This window comes from Diceros bicornis, chromosome 8 (genome assembly GCF_020826845.1).
Source record: "Diceros bicornis minor isolate mBicDic1 chromosome 8, mDicBic1.mat.cur, whole genome shotgun sequence".
NCBI lineage: Eukaryota > Metazoa > Chordata > Mammalia > Perissodactyla > Rhinocerotidae > Diceros > Diceros bicornis.
In genome coordinates, this window is record NC_080747.1 from 41,530,332 (window position 1) to 41,546,134 (window position 15,803).

Genomic DNA, 15,803 nt, shown 5'->3' on the forward strand with positions numbered 1-15,803 from the left:
TGCTAGAATATTTTCCCAGCTGAATTGAAGGGTACAAGTTAAGTAAAATCACTCTTGGTCTTTGAGATCATGAGGGAACCTAGGAAATCAGTGTCCCAGACATAAAATCAGAAATGCTTGAATTTTTTTTTTGTATTGCAATTGTAGAGAACAGAAATCTTAAGTGGGCAACATGGTTAAGTGGGAATTGACTATGTAGTTGAAGACATTTCAAATGCCATTATATACTTTTTATAGGGCTGTCTTTGTTTTTCTGAGCATAAAATTATTTATGGGGCTTTTCAAGGTTCATTTGAGACAAACTTTCACCAATTTTTGATTTCCAGAAGTCTTAAATCTCTCAAAGGCCAGTTATCTTGCTGGTAGGCAGCGTGACTCAAGGGAGGAGGTATCTAGGCTTTGGAATCAGAAGGACTCAGATTTGAAAGTTAGTTTTGCCGTTTAATTATTACTGAGGTCCCTGACATCACTCTGGGCCCTAGCTTTATCATCTCTAACAAGTATACAGTAATTTTTTAAGTTAGGGGTTATTGTGAGGTTTAGGTATAACATGTAGGCGTTCAAAAAATGGAAGCTGCTGTTATTAGTCATTTTAGGAACCTAACTGTGGTGACTGTGGAAGGATCTATGGTACTTAGATTGTTTTACTTCTATAAAGTTTTAAAGACAGAGTTGTTCAGAACTGAAATATAAATGAAGAGAAATTCATCTAATTTGCATCCATTTTTCATTGCCTGTTTCTACAAGTGACTTCTGTATCTTGTAAAGCATATAAACTTTTATAAAGTCCTTATTAACTACACTAAATGGCTTTTAACATTATTTTGATTTTTAAAATTTAACTTAGAAAAATATTCTACCATAAAATAATGCTGCAAATTTAATAAAAAATTCTATCTACTCATATACTTAAATTTTAATGGATTATAAATACAATTGGAGGTGGGGCAGGCATTTAAATATTTGAATTTTTCTATCTAAAGGCAAGTTATCAGAAATGGAAAACTGGTTCTCTTTTTATGCTTTCTTAATAGCTCAGAATACTAAGGAAAATATCTTGTGGGAATCAAAATGAGCCTTATTTCTTTTTAAGCTTTTTTGGGGAATTTTTTAAGGTTTTGTAGTAGAACTATGGTATGTGTTACAATTATAGTGGCCAAAATATTTTATTTCCATTTGTTTAACAGCATTTGCTACCTGATTCAATTCCACAAAGATAAATTCAGTTGGAGACTGTTAAAAAACAGTAAATTTAGAATAAAACCTATAAAAATACTTAAGATTTAACATTATGATCATCATTGAGTGTGTTAGTTCCAGCTTATTAATAAAACTTAGTTTTTATGACAGTGCAAAGTAGCAAGATCTGAGTAACTCAGTGAAGTTCTTTTAATGTGTGATCTGATTTTATTTTAAAGTACATTGCAAAGGGTTTAAGATTTTATTTCTCACCTAATGTTTTTATTATTTCTCAAGCATCTAATTAGATGAAACTAAATTGATTCAATTTTTATGTTACAGGAGATTACCTGGGGCAATTGATGTTATTGGTCAGACTATAACTATCAGCCGAGTAGAAGGAAGGCGACGAGCAAATGAAAACAGCAACATACAGGTTTAGTATTTTAAAAATTATTAATTTTTTAACTAAAGGATTATATCCATGTTCTAACTTAATTTATTCAATATATATTCATAGTGCTATGCTATGTGTTAGGTGCTTTAGGTGCTACAAAGAGATTTAAAATGTGGAATTGATCACCCTTTTATTACAAAAGCTGTTCCATTTAGAATTTATAACCTTTGGATCTTTTTTAGTAAGATTTATTTTTGCTTGCTATCAACATAATATGTAGGTTCATTGGACAAAAAGAAAGAAAATATGGGAAAAGTTTAAAGAAGAAAATAAAACTACCGATAATTCTACTGTCTAAAGATAACCACTCTTAAAGTCCTGGTACATCTCTTCCTTGTGGCTAAGCAAGATTGGGATACTATTATGATTATATTTTTGTGTATCCTTTTTTTTTTTAATTTAAAATTGTCATTTGCATTTTCCCATATTCTTAAAAAATATGGTTTAAAATCTCCTTATGATAGCTTCACTGTATGGATATACCATAATTTATTTATTGTGACATTTCTTGGGGAAGTATATTTCCTTTGTTTCAAGTGAAAGAATGAAAGGAGAGGAATTACTAATAACTTAAATAATTTAAGTTAGAACTTTAGTGACTATGACTTTCAGCTAGCTTGACCACACTTTTTTTCATTATTTCTTTCTTTTTGCTGAATACTTTAAAAAATGTCCAGTGTTTTATTACCTTTAATAAATTAATCATGTAAAATGTTCTTTGTAGTGTCTTTAAAGGTAAATTGTTTCTAAAATGGAAGGTAGTCCTCTCTTTCTTGCCCTCCACCATTAAAATGCCATGATTTCTTAAATAATTCTGTTCCCTACTTTAAAAATAGCTTATCAACATAAGCCTTATAAAATGACTATACTTAAATGTAGGAAAAGTTAATGAAAGGAAGGATTATATGTTTAAATAATATGCATTAGCCAGCATATTATTTGAGAAGTATAAATTAAATATACAACATTCTGTTCCCTGTTTCTGCTATGTTTTCCAAATGTGTTTGCATGTCAGAATCCCTCAGGGAGCTTGTCAAGAATCCAGATTTCTAGGTACCTCTCTCCTGTAGGTTTGGTACCTGTCCCTTACCTGTTCATACAAATCAGTATTTTGTAAGCACTTTTACTTTTCAAGTATAAAGTCTTATTCTTCAAGTTACAAGGCTCACATGGAAAAGTTATTTATATATCTAGCTGGCTGTTATTTGCCCCCTGTTGATGCATGCCTTTCAGTCTCTTAACTTTGCAACCTCGTGATGACAGACCCTGGTACAATGACTGTCTGGTTCTGTTGCCATGTTAATTTCTTAATGCTAGTATCTATGACTAATGATTACATTGCCTTAATTTTAATACTTTAACTTTGGTTGGATAAAAAGATAATACTCATTACATTATATTTATAAAGTACATAATTGTCTGTTTAGAATGTTTTTATCACTTAATTATTTCTTATTAAGAATTTTTTTGTAATGATTCAGTTATTTTTTCTAGGCTTTGAATAAGAACATTTTAAAAAGTGGGTGTGTGAGTGTATACTCATATGTGTATATATACACACATAATACACAGAGAAAAATGATTCCCACCTTCTCAAAACATGTATATATGAATAAGCCTTTTTACTTTGTTTCTTAGATTAAATGAAATTAATTTACTGAGTGTAATCTTAGATAAGAATACATTTATTCATCTTTTTAATTATCTATACTCTAATTTTAGGTCCTTTCTGAAAGATCTGCTACTGAAGTAGACAACAATTTTAGCAAACCACCTCCGTTTTTCCCTCCGGGAGCTCCTCCCACCCACCTTCCACCTCCTCCATTTCTTCCACCTCCTCCAACTGTCAGCACTGCTCCACCTCTAATTCCACCACCAGGTAAATAGTAAATAAGACATTTGATTTTGAAAGGAAAATAACCCATGAGTGTTTCTTTTGTTTTGAATTTAACAATTAAAATATATATTTGAAAATAATATCTTCGTTGATTGCATCACATTAAAAGTAATAGATATGAAATTTATTACGTTAAGTTTTCAATAGATTTACACTGAAACATAAATACGTGTCTTGCTATTTCAGCATAGCAAAGAGTCAGTATACTGAAATAGAGAAGAATGTACGGATACTAAAATTGTGATCCAAAAACATGATAGTGATTCCCAAACTAAAGTTGCTAATTGTGTATGTATAAATCCATACTGAATTGTAACCCATCTTGTTTTGAAAAAAATTTTAAAGATACTTTTAGAATTGGAGTAGGTCAAAAAAATTGTATCCTGTGAAGAAACTGAAATGAAAATCTCAGTCTGGTCGTCATCTTTCTTTGTATACTGGTTTCCTTTTAGGAGACTGCTTCTGGGTGCCAGGTACCTAGTATTTACTTCTTTTAAACAAGACAGAAAACTAATGTAAATTTTTATCATATTTTTATCCACTTTTGATCATTTATTAAAAACTAGATCAGTGGCAGTAGAAAAAAAATGACAAATAATCCACAAATTTTATACTTTCAACCTTTTGTCCAGTGGTCTTCATTATTTTATTCCCAGTGAGCTTTCAGTATTTATCCCCTTAATCTTGTTAGTTTCATTAAAAATTGGTTGAGATAATAATTACTTTCTTCCTAGGGAGAATGCCAGTAATAAATGATAAAAATTAGCTGCTGGTCCTAATCAGAACTGTTACGTGCAACATGTGTTAAGATTTGCTTTCTATTAATAAAATTGATTTAAGCTAAAGAGCCATGTCCACTCACTCACTTTGCATTTGCAGCAGAGCTGTCTTTATTTTAAGGTGCCAGTGGTGATCAGAGTACAGAGGCAAATAAAGAGTCTGAATAGACCTTCCCTATAGTATTCATCCTTGGGCTCTAAATGTCAGCTGTTGCGTCAGCCCTACAACCACAACACCTTTGATTCACTTGCATTGCTACCTCTACTTTCAAAAAGGATAAGAAAATTATTATGAAAAATGATTATGGCTTTAAGGAATCTGTTGTCTCAAAAATAGAGGAATGAGAAGACTGGATAGATTAAAGGTGCATACTCCAGACAACACTATTTGTAAAGGTCAATGCATTTCTTGTTCCAACAATAACTTTCTTGTGCTGAAGCACAAACTGTTCAGAAGTTGTGATTGGACCCATGACATTCTTGGTTCTTTAATATGATGAGAATTAACTAAATGAAAAGAGAAAGTAATGAGGACTTAGTGATTCATAAATGAATCCTTTGTCCTCTGAAAAAGATAAAAATGTAGAAATAGTTAATTTTGAACATATTCGATTTATTGAGACTAAAAGATGATCAGTGTATGTGATAATAGTCTTTATGCTAGATGCTTTGTAATCTTAAACTTTACTAGGTACTAAAGGTGATTTAAAAGAATTTTCATATTTACTAGTGAATATAGTATATCCCCAGATGGCTAACATTTTATATAGTTTCACACTATCTGTTAATTAAAGTAAGTGAGAGAGAGATGGTATGGATTATTGATGAAAAAGTAAACACCTCCCTGAAGAATAAATTCAGAAGTTCCATAGGATATTGCTGATAGGCGATGTCATTATCTGGAAGTATGCTTTTTTCCCAAAATGATAAAATTACTCCATTTCTTTGCCATGTAAGCTCTGTTTATAAGGATAACAGATCTTTTAATAATGTTTAGATTATCTATGGCGTTATACTGTAGAGTACCACTGATTATTTTTCTGTGGCTTAAGCTATTTAATGTTAGTTTTCAACTACATGCTTTCTGTGTTTTAAATACCTGCCCAGATTTCCTTTGATGCTTATTCTTAGATTATATTTCCATGCCATCCTGCCAGCATTTAATGAATACAAATTCTGATGAATTGTAATTCTGGTTTAAGCAGTAGCCAACTGTGGTATATTTGCTGGTTGAGGGTAGATATCAATTCATATTAAAACCAAATAATTGTAAGTTGAGACTATCTGAATTACTCATTTTTACTAGATTGTGAGTTGTTGGAGAGAGCCTGGGCTGTGTATTTCCATCTATGTTTCCCCACAATGCAAATCACAAATGTCTTGTGTATACTTGACATTCCCGAAATATCTTGACAACATATTTATGTATCCATAACACCAGATGGATTTTCAGATTGACAGTTGGTACAGTCACACGGGCACTTATCAATCAGAATGGGCACTGGCTTTAAACAGCAGTATGGCTGCATAGCTATATACCAGTTGAATGTGGGCCTTGATTAAAGCCACATTTTCAGTTACTGTTTACCACAGAACCATATGATTACAGTATGTTCTACAGAGAGTGCTATAATGTAGATCAGCTTAAGAATCAAAAGCAGGTAACAGAAGAAAGCTGTGCTTCAAGAGTCTTTTTGTAAGTATTGCCTTGAAAAGTACTCCATTTTTCTTAGAGAAGCAGTACTTAGAAAAGTACTCCATTTTTCTTACAGGACTTTTTTATCCCAGCGTAATCATTGTTATTCAGTCTCAGAAATGCCCTGGTTTGGAGGATAAAATTTATGATCAACTCTTGGAGGGTTGCAGACTTGGCTCCTTGCATAAATAGATAGCTACTCTTTAGCAATGATGAGGTGATAGAGAATACTTTTGTTCAAGAGGTTTTTTACTGTGAAATAGTTAATAAGAGACGTGTATTGCCTCCTCTCCTCCTCACACACACATCTACCAACATACATGAAACCTTGTTAGTAACAGAGAGGACAAAGTACTTCTGGCCACAATAGATTTGTATGAAGAGTAGAGGAGGTTTTGTATTGGAGATACAACAAACACGTAAGGGACCTCTCATCCTACGTGACTTTAGGATTAGCTTTCTTAAATGGAAAAGCATTTAATGTGGTTCCTTGCCACGATGCTAACAGTAGCTTGAAAACAAACACTGGTTATTCAGGATCTTCCTTAATTTTCAGAAAATCTAATCTTTTAATTTCATTTTCTAGTGAACTAGAAAATAGCTTCTATTGTATTAAATTTTTTCAGAAATAGATTAGTGTGGTTTCCTGCTTTCATTGAGTAATAGTAGAAATAATAGCTAATAATAGCTAATATTTATTGAATGCTTACCATTGAAGGCACTATTCTGAGCACATTTCATGTGTTAACTCAATTTGATTCTTGACAATATCTGAAGTAGATATTATTCTAATTTTACAGATGAGTAACCTGGGGCTTAAGGAATTTAAGTAATAGCTAGAAAGTAGCAGAACCAGAATTCTAACCCAGGCAGTTTTGCTCGAAAGGCTATTTTATTAACTATGTTGAATCCATAAGTATTGGATTATGTGAATTTACCCCAATAATATGTCTTAAAGTTTTTTGGGTTTTTTTAAGTGTTTCCCTGATGTTCAAGTGCATGTGTATATATATGTGGGTAGGAAAGTTAGGGAGGTTGTAAAGAGCAGGAATCAGATTTTTTATTAAAAAAAAATCCAGTTAACTGAGGTGTTACTATTTGCCTGATTTACTAAATAATCCAGTTTTGGAATACTTGTATGTTGGAAGAAAAATTGTAGAATTGAAAGGATTGATGAGTAGGGTAGTTGATTTTGTGTGTTTTTTTTATTGTGGTAAAATATACATAACATAATATTTATCATTTTAACCATTTGTAAGTATGCAATTCAGTGGCATTAAATTCATTCACAGTGTTGTGTAACCATCACTACCATCTATACCTGAAACTTTTTCATCATCCATAACAAAAACTGTATACTCATTAAACAATAACCCCTTCCCCCCTACTCCAGTCCCTGGTAGCCTCTATTCTTTCTTTCTCTATGAATTTGCCTATTCTAGTACCTCATGTAAGTGGAATTATACAATATTTGTTCTTCTGTGTCTGGCTTATTTTATTTGTTTTTAAAATAAAAATTAATGATTATAAAACAAACTATTTTTTAAACTATGTTCAAACTATATTACATTTTATGGTAGACTTTTAATTTAGGCTTTTAAATGTTAATTTATTTTAGTGTCATCATATTTTATCTTTATTTTTTATAATGGAGTTTATTGAAAGAGAGAAGCCAGGTTCAATTTAACTCATTTCTTGTTACATTAATCATTATTAAGGCTCATAGGTCCATGGTTCTGTAAGTCTTGGGAACAATTGAAATGTAGCTCAGGAGTAGAATTCTACTAAGTTGAAGAAGGCTCTTTTCTTTACTGAGGTGTAGAACCACAGACATGTCATCCCTGCTTTTAAAGTTGGATATAGGGTTTAGCTGTTTATCTAGATTTCAAAATGTGTAAGATTCTGCATTTTAGAAGGAAGTAGATTCCTTCCTAAAAGATTCTTGTCAAGTACATCAGTGTCTTAGTAGTCATCTAGTACTATGAATTGTATGAACTTAAACATCTTGTTCATTCCTTGAATATTTTGATTTTGGGTGAACGGTGATACATGCGATTAGGGAGAAAAGCAGCTCACATCTGGAGTCTTGCTGCATTTCCTCTAAGGCCTGCATTGTAGATTATTTTTCTGTTAGCAATCTGGTTCCAGCACAGTGGCTCTCAAACTTTTTGGTCGCAGACTCTTTTACACTCCTAAAAATTACTGGAGACCCCAAAGAGCTTTCATTTGTGTGTGATATCTATTTTTTGTATTAGAAATTAAAGTATCTATTTTTTATATTTAAAATATTTATTATTTTTAAAATACTCATGATAAACCCATTACATATTAACTTTAAGACAACATTTTTATGAAAAATAACTTTATTTTTCCAGAATAACGTTTAGTGCAAACAGTGGCCTTGTTTTACACTTTTGCAAATCTCTTTATTATGTGGCTTTATAGAAAAAAACTGGTTTCTTCTGTTTGTTTCTACATTAAATCTGTTGTGATTTCATGTCATGAAGCCTCTGAAAGCTTCTTTGTACTCTTGTAAGAGAATAAGTGTGAAAATGGCAAATAACTTAGTATTTTTATGAAGGTAGTTTCGACCTTGCAGATTCCTAGGAGGGTCTTAGGAACCCCCAGGAATCTCTCCATAACACTTTGAGAACTGCTGCTCTGGCAGAAGCTTGGCCTATATTGGATGAATATCATCAGCACCCCTGAGGAAGTACAGTTTTGTCCCTTTAATTGAGAAGCTATTTTATGAATATAACATTAAGCTAATTTTATAGTTCCATCAAGATGTTTGGTCTTACACAGTAAATCTACATGTTAACTGATGCTATTTGCCAAAAATGTGTGCATTTCAAAAACATGTTTTCCAGAAGTACCTTTGAAGAAGAATTTCTTGAAGTTTTTGAGAACTGTGCTCATTTTCTGTTTTGTTTTGTTTTTGTATATTAAAAAAAACCCAACAGTCTATCAGTGTTTTCAGTAAACTTAAAATAGAGAATATATGAAATAAAATAAAGAATATTTTCTGGCACAATTAAAATTAATTTAAATTAATTGTAGGTTTAATAAAGGTTTAATAAAATTAAAAACTTATTTAGAATATTGAGTTTTGAATGTCTTTTTTCCCCATGGATGCTCCCTTTATAATAGTTATATTTTTAATACACCATAGATGCTACATTTTGCAGAATTTAATTATGGCTTAATATTTACCTTTTGTTTGTGCTACTTTTTCAGTCATTTTGTAATTATATGTGAGCTTATAAAGATCAGTTCCTTTACAAGTTCTTTGCAGAAATGTTGACATTTCTATCAGAGATGTTTTTGTGTAACACAAAATTTTTGTTTTCTGTAAGTTTTTAATTAGAGATTAGAGGATTAAGAGGATAAGGGTAAAATAGTTCATCCATTTTATAGTTAACACATAATATTATCTCTTTGACCTTTTAGGTATGGAGTATGCTGGTAACTTTTTTGTTGTTGTAAGTTTTGTGATCATAGCATCTTTTAAGACATTTTTTTCTTTAAAGTTACTTCCATTCTTTTTTTGTACCTTGTAATTAATTGTTTTACTTTAATTATATTAAGGAATAGTTTTACAGTGTTCTACATCCTGTTTCCTTTTTTTTTTAAGGGTAGATTGTAGGTGATAACGTGTGTGTGTATATAAAATTTAAAAAATACTGATGTATAGAAAAGCATGTGGTAGAAGGTGATATTTAAAGATTTTTATAAACCTTGACTTTTTGTGCTCAGATTCTTGGTGCAGAACTTACATATGAGCTTAGTGACTTGGAAGTAGAAATCATTGAGACTTAAGGAAAGTGATCAGGCTTATCTATTTGTAACATAATAGTGCTGATGAAATTTGGAAGTTAACTAGTCAGAAATAGGAAGCATAGTTCACGTAATTCTGCCGTGCTTTTTTCTTTCATTTGCACTTAATAGAGAAATGATGGGTAGTTATTATATGTATTGGTTAGCTATTGTTCCATAACAAATAATTCTAGAATGTACAGTGACTTAAAACAACATACACTTATTATTGCATAGTTCTTGTGGGTTAGGAATGTGGGGACAGTTTAGCTGGGTCCTCTGCTTCAAGTTCTCTCACAGACTTGGAGATGGTCATCTCACAGGCTTGACTGAGAAAGGATTCATCTTCAAGATCACTCATTTCTTTGCTAAAAAGATTCACTTCATCTCCAACATGGCACCTTGCTTCATCAAAGCATGAATGCAAGAGAGGACATAGAGGATACCAGCAAAATAGAAGTCAGTGTCTTTTGTAACCTAGTCACGGAAGGGACATCCCATCATTTTTGCTGAATTTCATTTGTTGGAAATAAGTCATTATATCCAGCCCGAAGTCATTATATCCAGCCCACACTCAAGGGGAGGATATAAATACTAAAAGTGTAAAACAGTATAAATACCAGGAGGCAGGGATCATTGGGAGCCACGTCAGAGGCTATCACATAACTCTTTTTGCCTTAGTTTTGCAAAATGATGATGGGATACATGGAGAATGAGTTCATAGACAATTTTTATTCAGTTTTTTTGTTGAGTGCAGAGCCTCTGTTAATTTTATGAGAATTTAAAAAATATACTTAAATTCCTTTTAATATGATGTTTCACAGGGCTGCTTCCTTGCTATTTCTTTGCCTCAATCTGTCAGTCCCCCAAATAGGATTTTGGGTCCCCCCCACCCCTATGCTTTACGTCTAAGAGTGTGCATTACATACTGGAAAAATTAAATCCTGTTCTCTTGCTTTTGAGGATGCCAGATAGTGTAGGCTGTTATACAGCTGTACTACTTTACTTCAGATTATCACATGCTTTGTTTGTTTCATAAAATTTTGGAATGGAGTTTACCTGTATTGAGTATTAAGGTGCTCAGCAGTGCAGTTAATAAAGAAGTTTAAAGTCTAATCCAGTGATTCTCAAACTGTGATCTCTGGTCAGCAACATCATCATCTCCTTATTAAAAATGCAAATTCTTTGGCCCCACTACCTTTCTGCTGAATCAGAAATTCTAGAAGCAGGAGGAGCCCAGCAATCTATGTTTTTAACAAACTCTCCAGGTGATTCTGATGGTCACTAAAGTTTCAAAACCACTAATCTATTCAGTTCTGTTAGAACTTGAATATTACTTTTCCAAAAGCTTTTGACCAGTATTAGAACTCTTACTTTTACTACTGTTATGGAAGGCTTTCCAGGAAAATAAACATTTTTTTCCTATTCATTTTACAGATGAAGGATACAGAAAAGAAACAATACTTGCCTTGTTTATTTTAAGTCTGTTGGCTAGGCAGCTCACGTGTTGGCCTGGAAGGTGGGAGTGTTGAGGGAGAAGACAGAGATTTTCAAGACGAATTTTCTCTTTCCTTACACTATTTCTCTTTTGTTAACAGAAGTCAAATACTATATAGTGATTTTTAGATGCGGATTATGTTGACCTAATGTTATATCACATATTGAACTTTCTTAGTTGCATCTTGAAAATACATTTGATAATTGTCAAAGAATTGATTATATAGTGTTTCATCAACTTTATAGTTCTGTTTCAATTTACCATTCAAGATTTATCAAATATTTAGCAATAAAGATTTGCACTGAAATATCTTAGATGAAATAGAAGTCTCACAAGAAAGGTTCTTGGTAGTTCTCACGCCAACTTTCTGATGTGTAGATATTGATTGGAAAGGCCTCTATATATAGAGAGAGAGAGAGCTTGATTTTTCTTTGTGTTCTTAATTCCTTCCAGTTGAGTTTTTAAAAATCTGTGCTGTGATACTACTGTAGTAAGATTAAAATTAAAAGCAGACTGTAATTTTAACTACCTTCTTAGTATACTTAATAATTTGGTTATATGTCTTATCTTTATGTTTTGTGAAAGTTTGACAACTTAAATATTTTTGTGGACTAAATTTTGAGAGGGCTGACTAGTAATTTCTTAGTTATTTTGCGTGAATTCACATTTTAGTAAGCTATAGTATGCATTAGCTGAAGTGATGCATGTTGCTCATGTATTCATTTAGGTAAAGTTATTAGGATTACAGAGCAGGTTGCTGAATTTGGTGTAGGCCCTATCTTATACACCTAAGAAAATAATCATGCATTTAAATGTGAAAACTAGGTCACATAGTGAAGTTCAATAGTGCTCTAAAAAATTCTATACTGTTCTAAAGAAAATCAGGTAATAGTGGATATTAAGAACGTATAGTATGCTCTGCTTTCCTTACTTTTCCCATTTAGTTTGGTGTCTAGGACTCCACTAGCATGTATTTTTTGCTGGATTCTTTTAGCCTAGTAGTTTAGGAAGCAGCAAGGTAACCTCAGAGTGGATGAGAATTGCCGTTAAGTGTAGATCAGTTTAGTAGACTTGTGGAGGCCTAATTTTCTAAACATGATGGCTGCTTTACATATATTTTTCACTCCTGTTGGTTTTGTAAGTTTAGCATATCCTTTTACTGCATGGGTGGTTAACTCAGGTGCTTCATTCTCCATTTTAAGGCCACTTGGTGCCTTAAGATCTTTTTATATAAACCTCTTATACTGGTAAAACATGCACAGAAAAATTTTAAATTATTAGCAGATGTTTCCATTGACAGGAAAACATTTGAAAGTGATTCTGTTTTCATTATTTTTTCCCATGCATTTAGTTAAGGAATTAGATTATTTTTTCCTCTTTTGGACTAAAGCTGATGCAGTTTTGAGATAGGATTTAGTAAAATCATTCCGACTGTTGAAATTGTTTACGGTATAAAATTTTTCATGAAAAAGTTGCATTTTTTTCTATTTTACTACTTAGAAATGTCATTTTTCTTCAAACAAAAAGTAGTTACAGTTTGCTTGCCACATAAGTTTTACATTAGGATTTAAGGGCACATTTGACCAATGTAAATTGAGAATGTTTATTTATACATACTTTATTTCTTAAAGTTTATAATGTGTGCAAATGAGTGAGAGTCACTCAAATTAGTCTTTACTGACTCCTATAGAAGTAAATCGTCCACATTTATCTTAATGTGCCCTGGGGGTATATATATATATATGTATGTGAATTGGCTGTACCTCCTTTCTCTACTCCCACATATCAAGGGAAGTAATGAGCTTTTTCCACTTCTGTCAACAACAGTAAAACAATCCGAATCAACACTTGAACGTCGCACAAAGCTTTATTCAAGTGATTGTCTATTATCTTCTGAGTTACCCTGCACTGTCTGCAGTATTAGAGAGCCCATTGATCAATTTCTCTATTAAAATGCTAAAATAACAAGATTAGATGTTGATTATCAAAGTTAGTGTTAATTTTATGGAGTTTGATATTTGTGTATGCACAAGTGTGCTTTTTTAACTGGTGTCTAACTTCGTTTGTGATTACAACTAGTCGGGGAAACCTTGTTATCAAGTTGTTAGACTGGGTTTTCATCAGGAAGTTGGATGTTATACTCGAATTGTTGGTCCTCTGCAAGAAAACAGAATGTTTCTTTTGAGTGAATAAGCCAGGAAAATGAGGCGAGGGGTTTTATTTCAAAGGTTTTTTTGGTGATGGCATAAATACATGTCAGGTTATGAAATCCAATTACTATATTAAATTTCATCACTTGTTTTTTAGGTATTCCAATAACTGTACCACCTCCAGGTAAAACTTTTTTCATGTTTTCTCCATCATTGTTAATAAACATGAAATTTCAAGCTTACAGTTACAGTAGGGACAGTGTTGATACGGTTAGAATATGGACTAAGCTATTGGGATTTCAAGGTCCTATTTTCAGCTCTGCCTTTGCTTCATTCCAGTTTTGATTAAGATATTTAGTTTTCATAAACCTGTCTTACCCATTTCTGTAGAAGTAGAGATTCTGAGAAAATTCTCACCATATCAATTTGTTGAAGAAAAGAGTGAGTATAGGATATAAAATAAAATTTTTATAAAAAAATGTTTTTTTCAGACCAGTGAATTTTTTATATGATGAAGTAACTGCAAGAGAAGAGAAAGATCCTTTATCTTGACTTTATCATGGTTTCTGATTTTTTTTACCCTGCTGGCATAACTCAGTATCCTGAGAAAATATGTTCTGAATCACACAGTTAGATTGACAGCTGGTCAGATGGTTGTTCTTATGGTGGTGATTAAATTGTTTATTGTTGTAATGGTGTGATCAGTAGGAGTTTATATGTGGCCTAGTGTTGTTTTTTACATTTTTTCATTAATTTTTTTTGTAGTGTGATGCAAATGTGATAGCAAGTTGGTATTTACTGAGTTTAGTATTAACATAAGCCAGGGAGTATCAAGAGAATGAGCGGTGACAATGCTTGGAAGGGTGGGTCTAAATTCATAACATTGATAAACAGAAATCGTGGAGTTTAGATAGCATAGGTTAGTATACACATTTAGATGTGGGATAGAGAGTCACTGATTGTATATGAATGTAGCTGGAAAAGACTTATCAGGAAAAGTCATAAAGGAATCATTGGTGTGTTTCTTGAGTGTAGAAAGAAATCTGGATGTAAGGCTGTATAAAATAGGATTGTGGACTCTAGGATAATGTGTAATTGCTAAACTTTACACATCTCAGATGTTTAATAGAGGAGTTATAGATCCTAAAACTGGATACAGTGTAGATGGGCCTGGTGAATTTGAAACAACTTGAAGCAGGGCCAAAAATTGATTTAAATGGACTTTTGAGAAAGGTTAAGAGAACTGGGATTCGTTTTTACGTAGAATGCTAAAGAGGAGGCTTAGTGGAAGTGTTTTCAAATATGTAGAGCGTGATAGAGAATATGACAATGGATTGCTTCATGTCCTCATTCAGGACAGCATATGGATTATAGTATGAAAGATATAAATTATGTAATTTAATGCATTTTCTAATAGGGTTGTTAAAACTTGGCAGGAATTGGTATCATAAGCAATTGGCATCATAAGTTGTGGAATCTTCAAGTCTTTTGTTGGGGTGCTTTATTGCCTATCTGAATTTGAAAGTGTAGAGTAGATTAACTGCTAAGGTCTCGTTTAGCCATATTCTGTGGTATTTCATGTAGGTATGGTGAATTATTGAGAATGCAGACCTCATGATATAAAGGTGCAAATTATTTTCTTCCCAAACTAATCCAAAAACTACATTATGTGCCTTTCTTTGTAAAACTGTTCTTTAGGGTTGTGCTATTTAAAACATATTTTATGATGGATGTTCTCAGCCTTAAGCATTTATATATTTACTGGTAAGATTTTATTTATAAATTATACATTTTAAGGAAATTTCTGTACATCTAAAACTCGCAGAATATTTTTTGAAAGAGGTAAATGTTATTTTATTTGCTTTTCTTCTAAAATATTTCAAGTATAACATATCTGGTGGCAACACTACTACTGTTTTATATATGGAAAAGGTAAGGCATTGAGATTAACTTTCTCATACTCACAAAATGGGCTGTGTGTGGTGCTGAAAATAAGACCGGGTGTCCTGACTCTCAGTTTGTGCTCTGTGTATTAGACCAGACTGTTCATTTAAAGTTTTATTGCTCCAAAAATATGTTTGTAAGTTTAAGCTCCATTTTTTTCTGTCCATTATAGCATAGAGAAGCACGTTATGTCCCCAGAGAAATTTAGTGATGCACAGCAACTTTGTTTCACTCTTGACATTAAATGTACATTCTGTTAACTTTTTTATCTTATTAAATGTTTCAGGTTTTCCTCCTCCACCAGGCGCTCCACCTCCATCTCTTATACCAACAATAGAAAGGTAAATCAGTATGAGTACTGGAAATTTTTGATCATTGATAGGCTTT

The 15,803-nt window shown here is 32.3% G+C and overlaps 1 protein-coding gene across 32 annotated transcripts in view; it reads left to right on the forward strand.

The window, feature by feature from the left end:
- Positions 1 to 15,803, forward strand: part of FIP1L1 (factor interacting with PAPOLA and CPSF1) — a 71,516-nt gene that overhangs the window by 37,978 nt on the left and 17,735 nt on the right. For 17 of the 32 annotated variants that reach the window (XM_058547084.1, XM_058547086.1, XM_058547090.1 and 14 more), the window contains 4 exons: positions 1,522 to 1,615; positions 3,359 to 3,515; positions 13,630 to 13,656; positions 15,703 to 15,757. In XM_058547084.1, coding sequence (XP_058403067.1) covers positions 1,522 to 1,615; positions 3,359 to 3,515; positions 13,630 to 13,656; positions 15,703 to 15,757 — 333 coding nt within the window. The remainder of the gene's footprint in view (positions 1 to 1,521; positions 1,616 to 3,358; positions 3,516 to 13,629; positions 13,657 to 15,702; positions 15,758 to 15,803) is intronic. The other 15 variants (XM_058547087.1, XM_058547083.1, XM_058547059.1 and 12 more) reach the window with 1 other exon arrangement.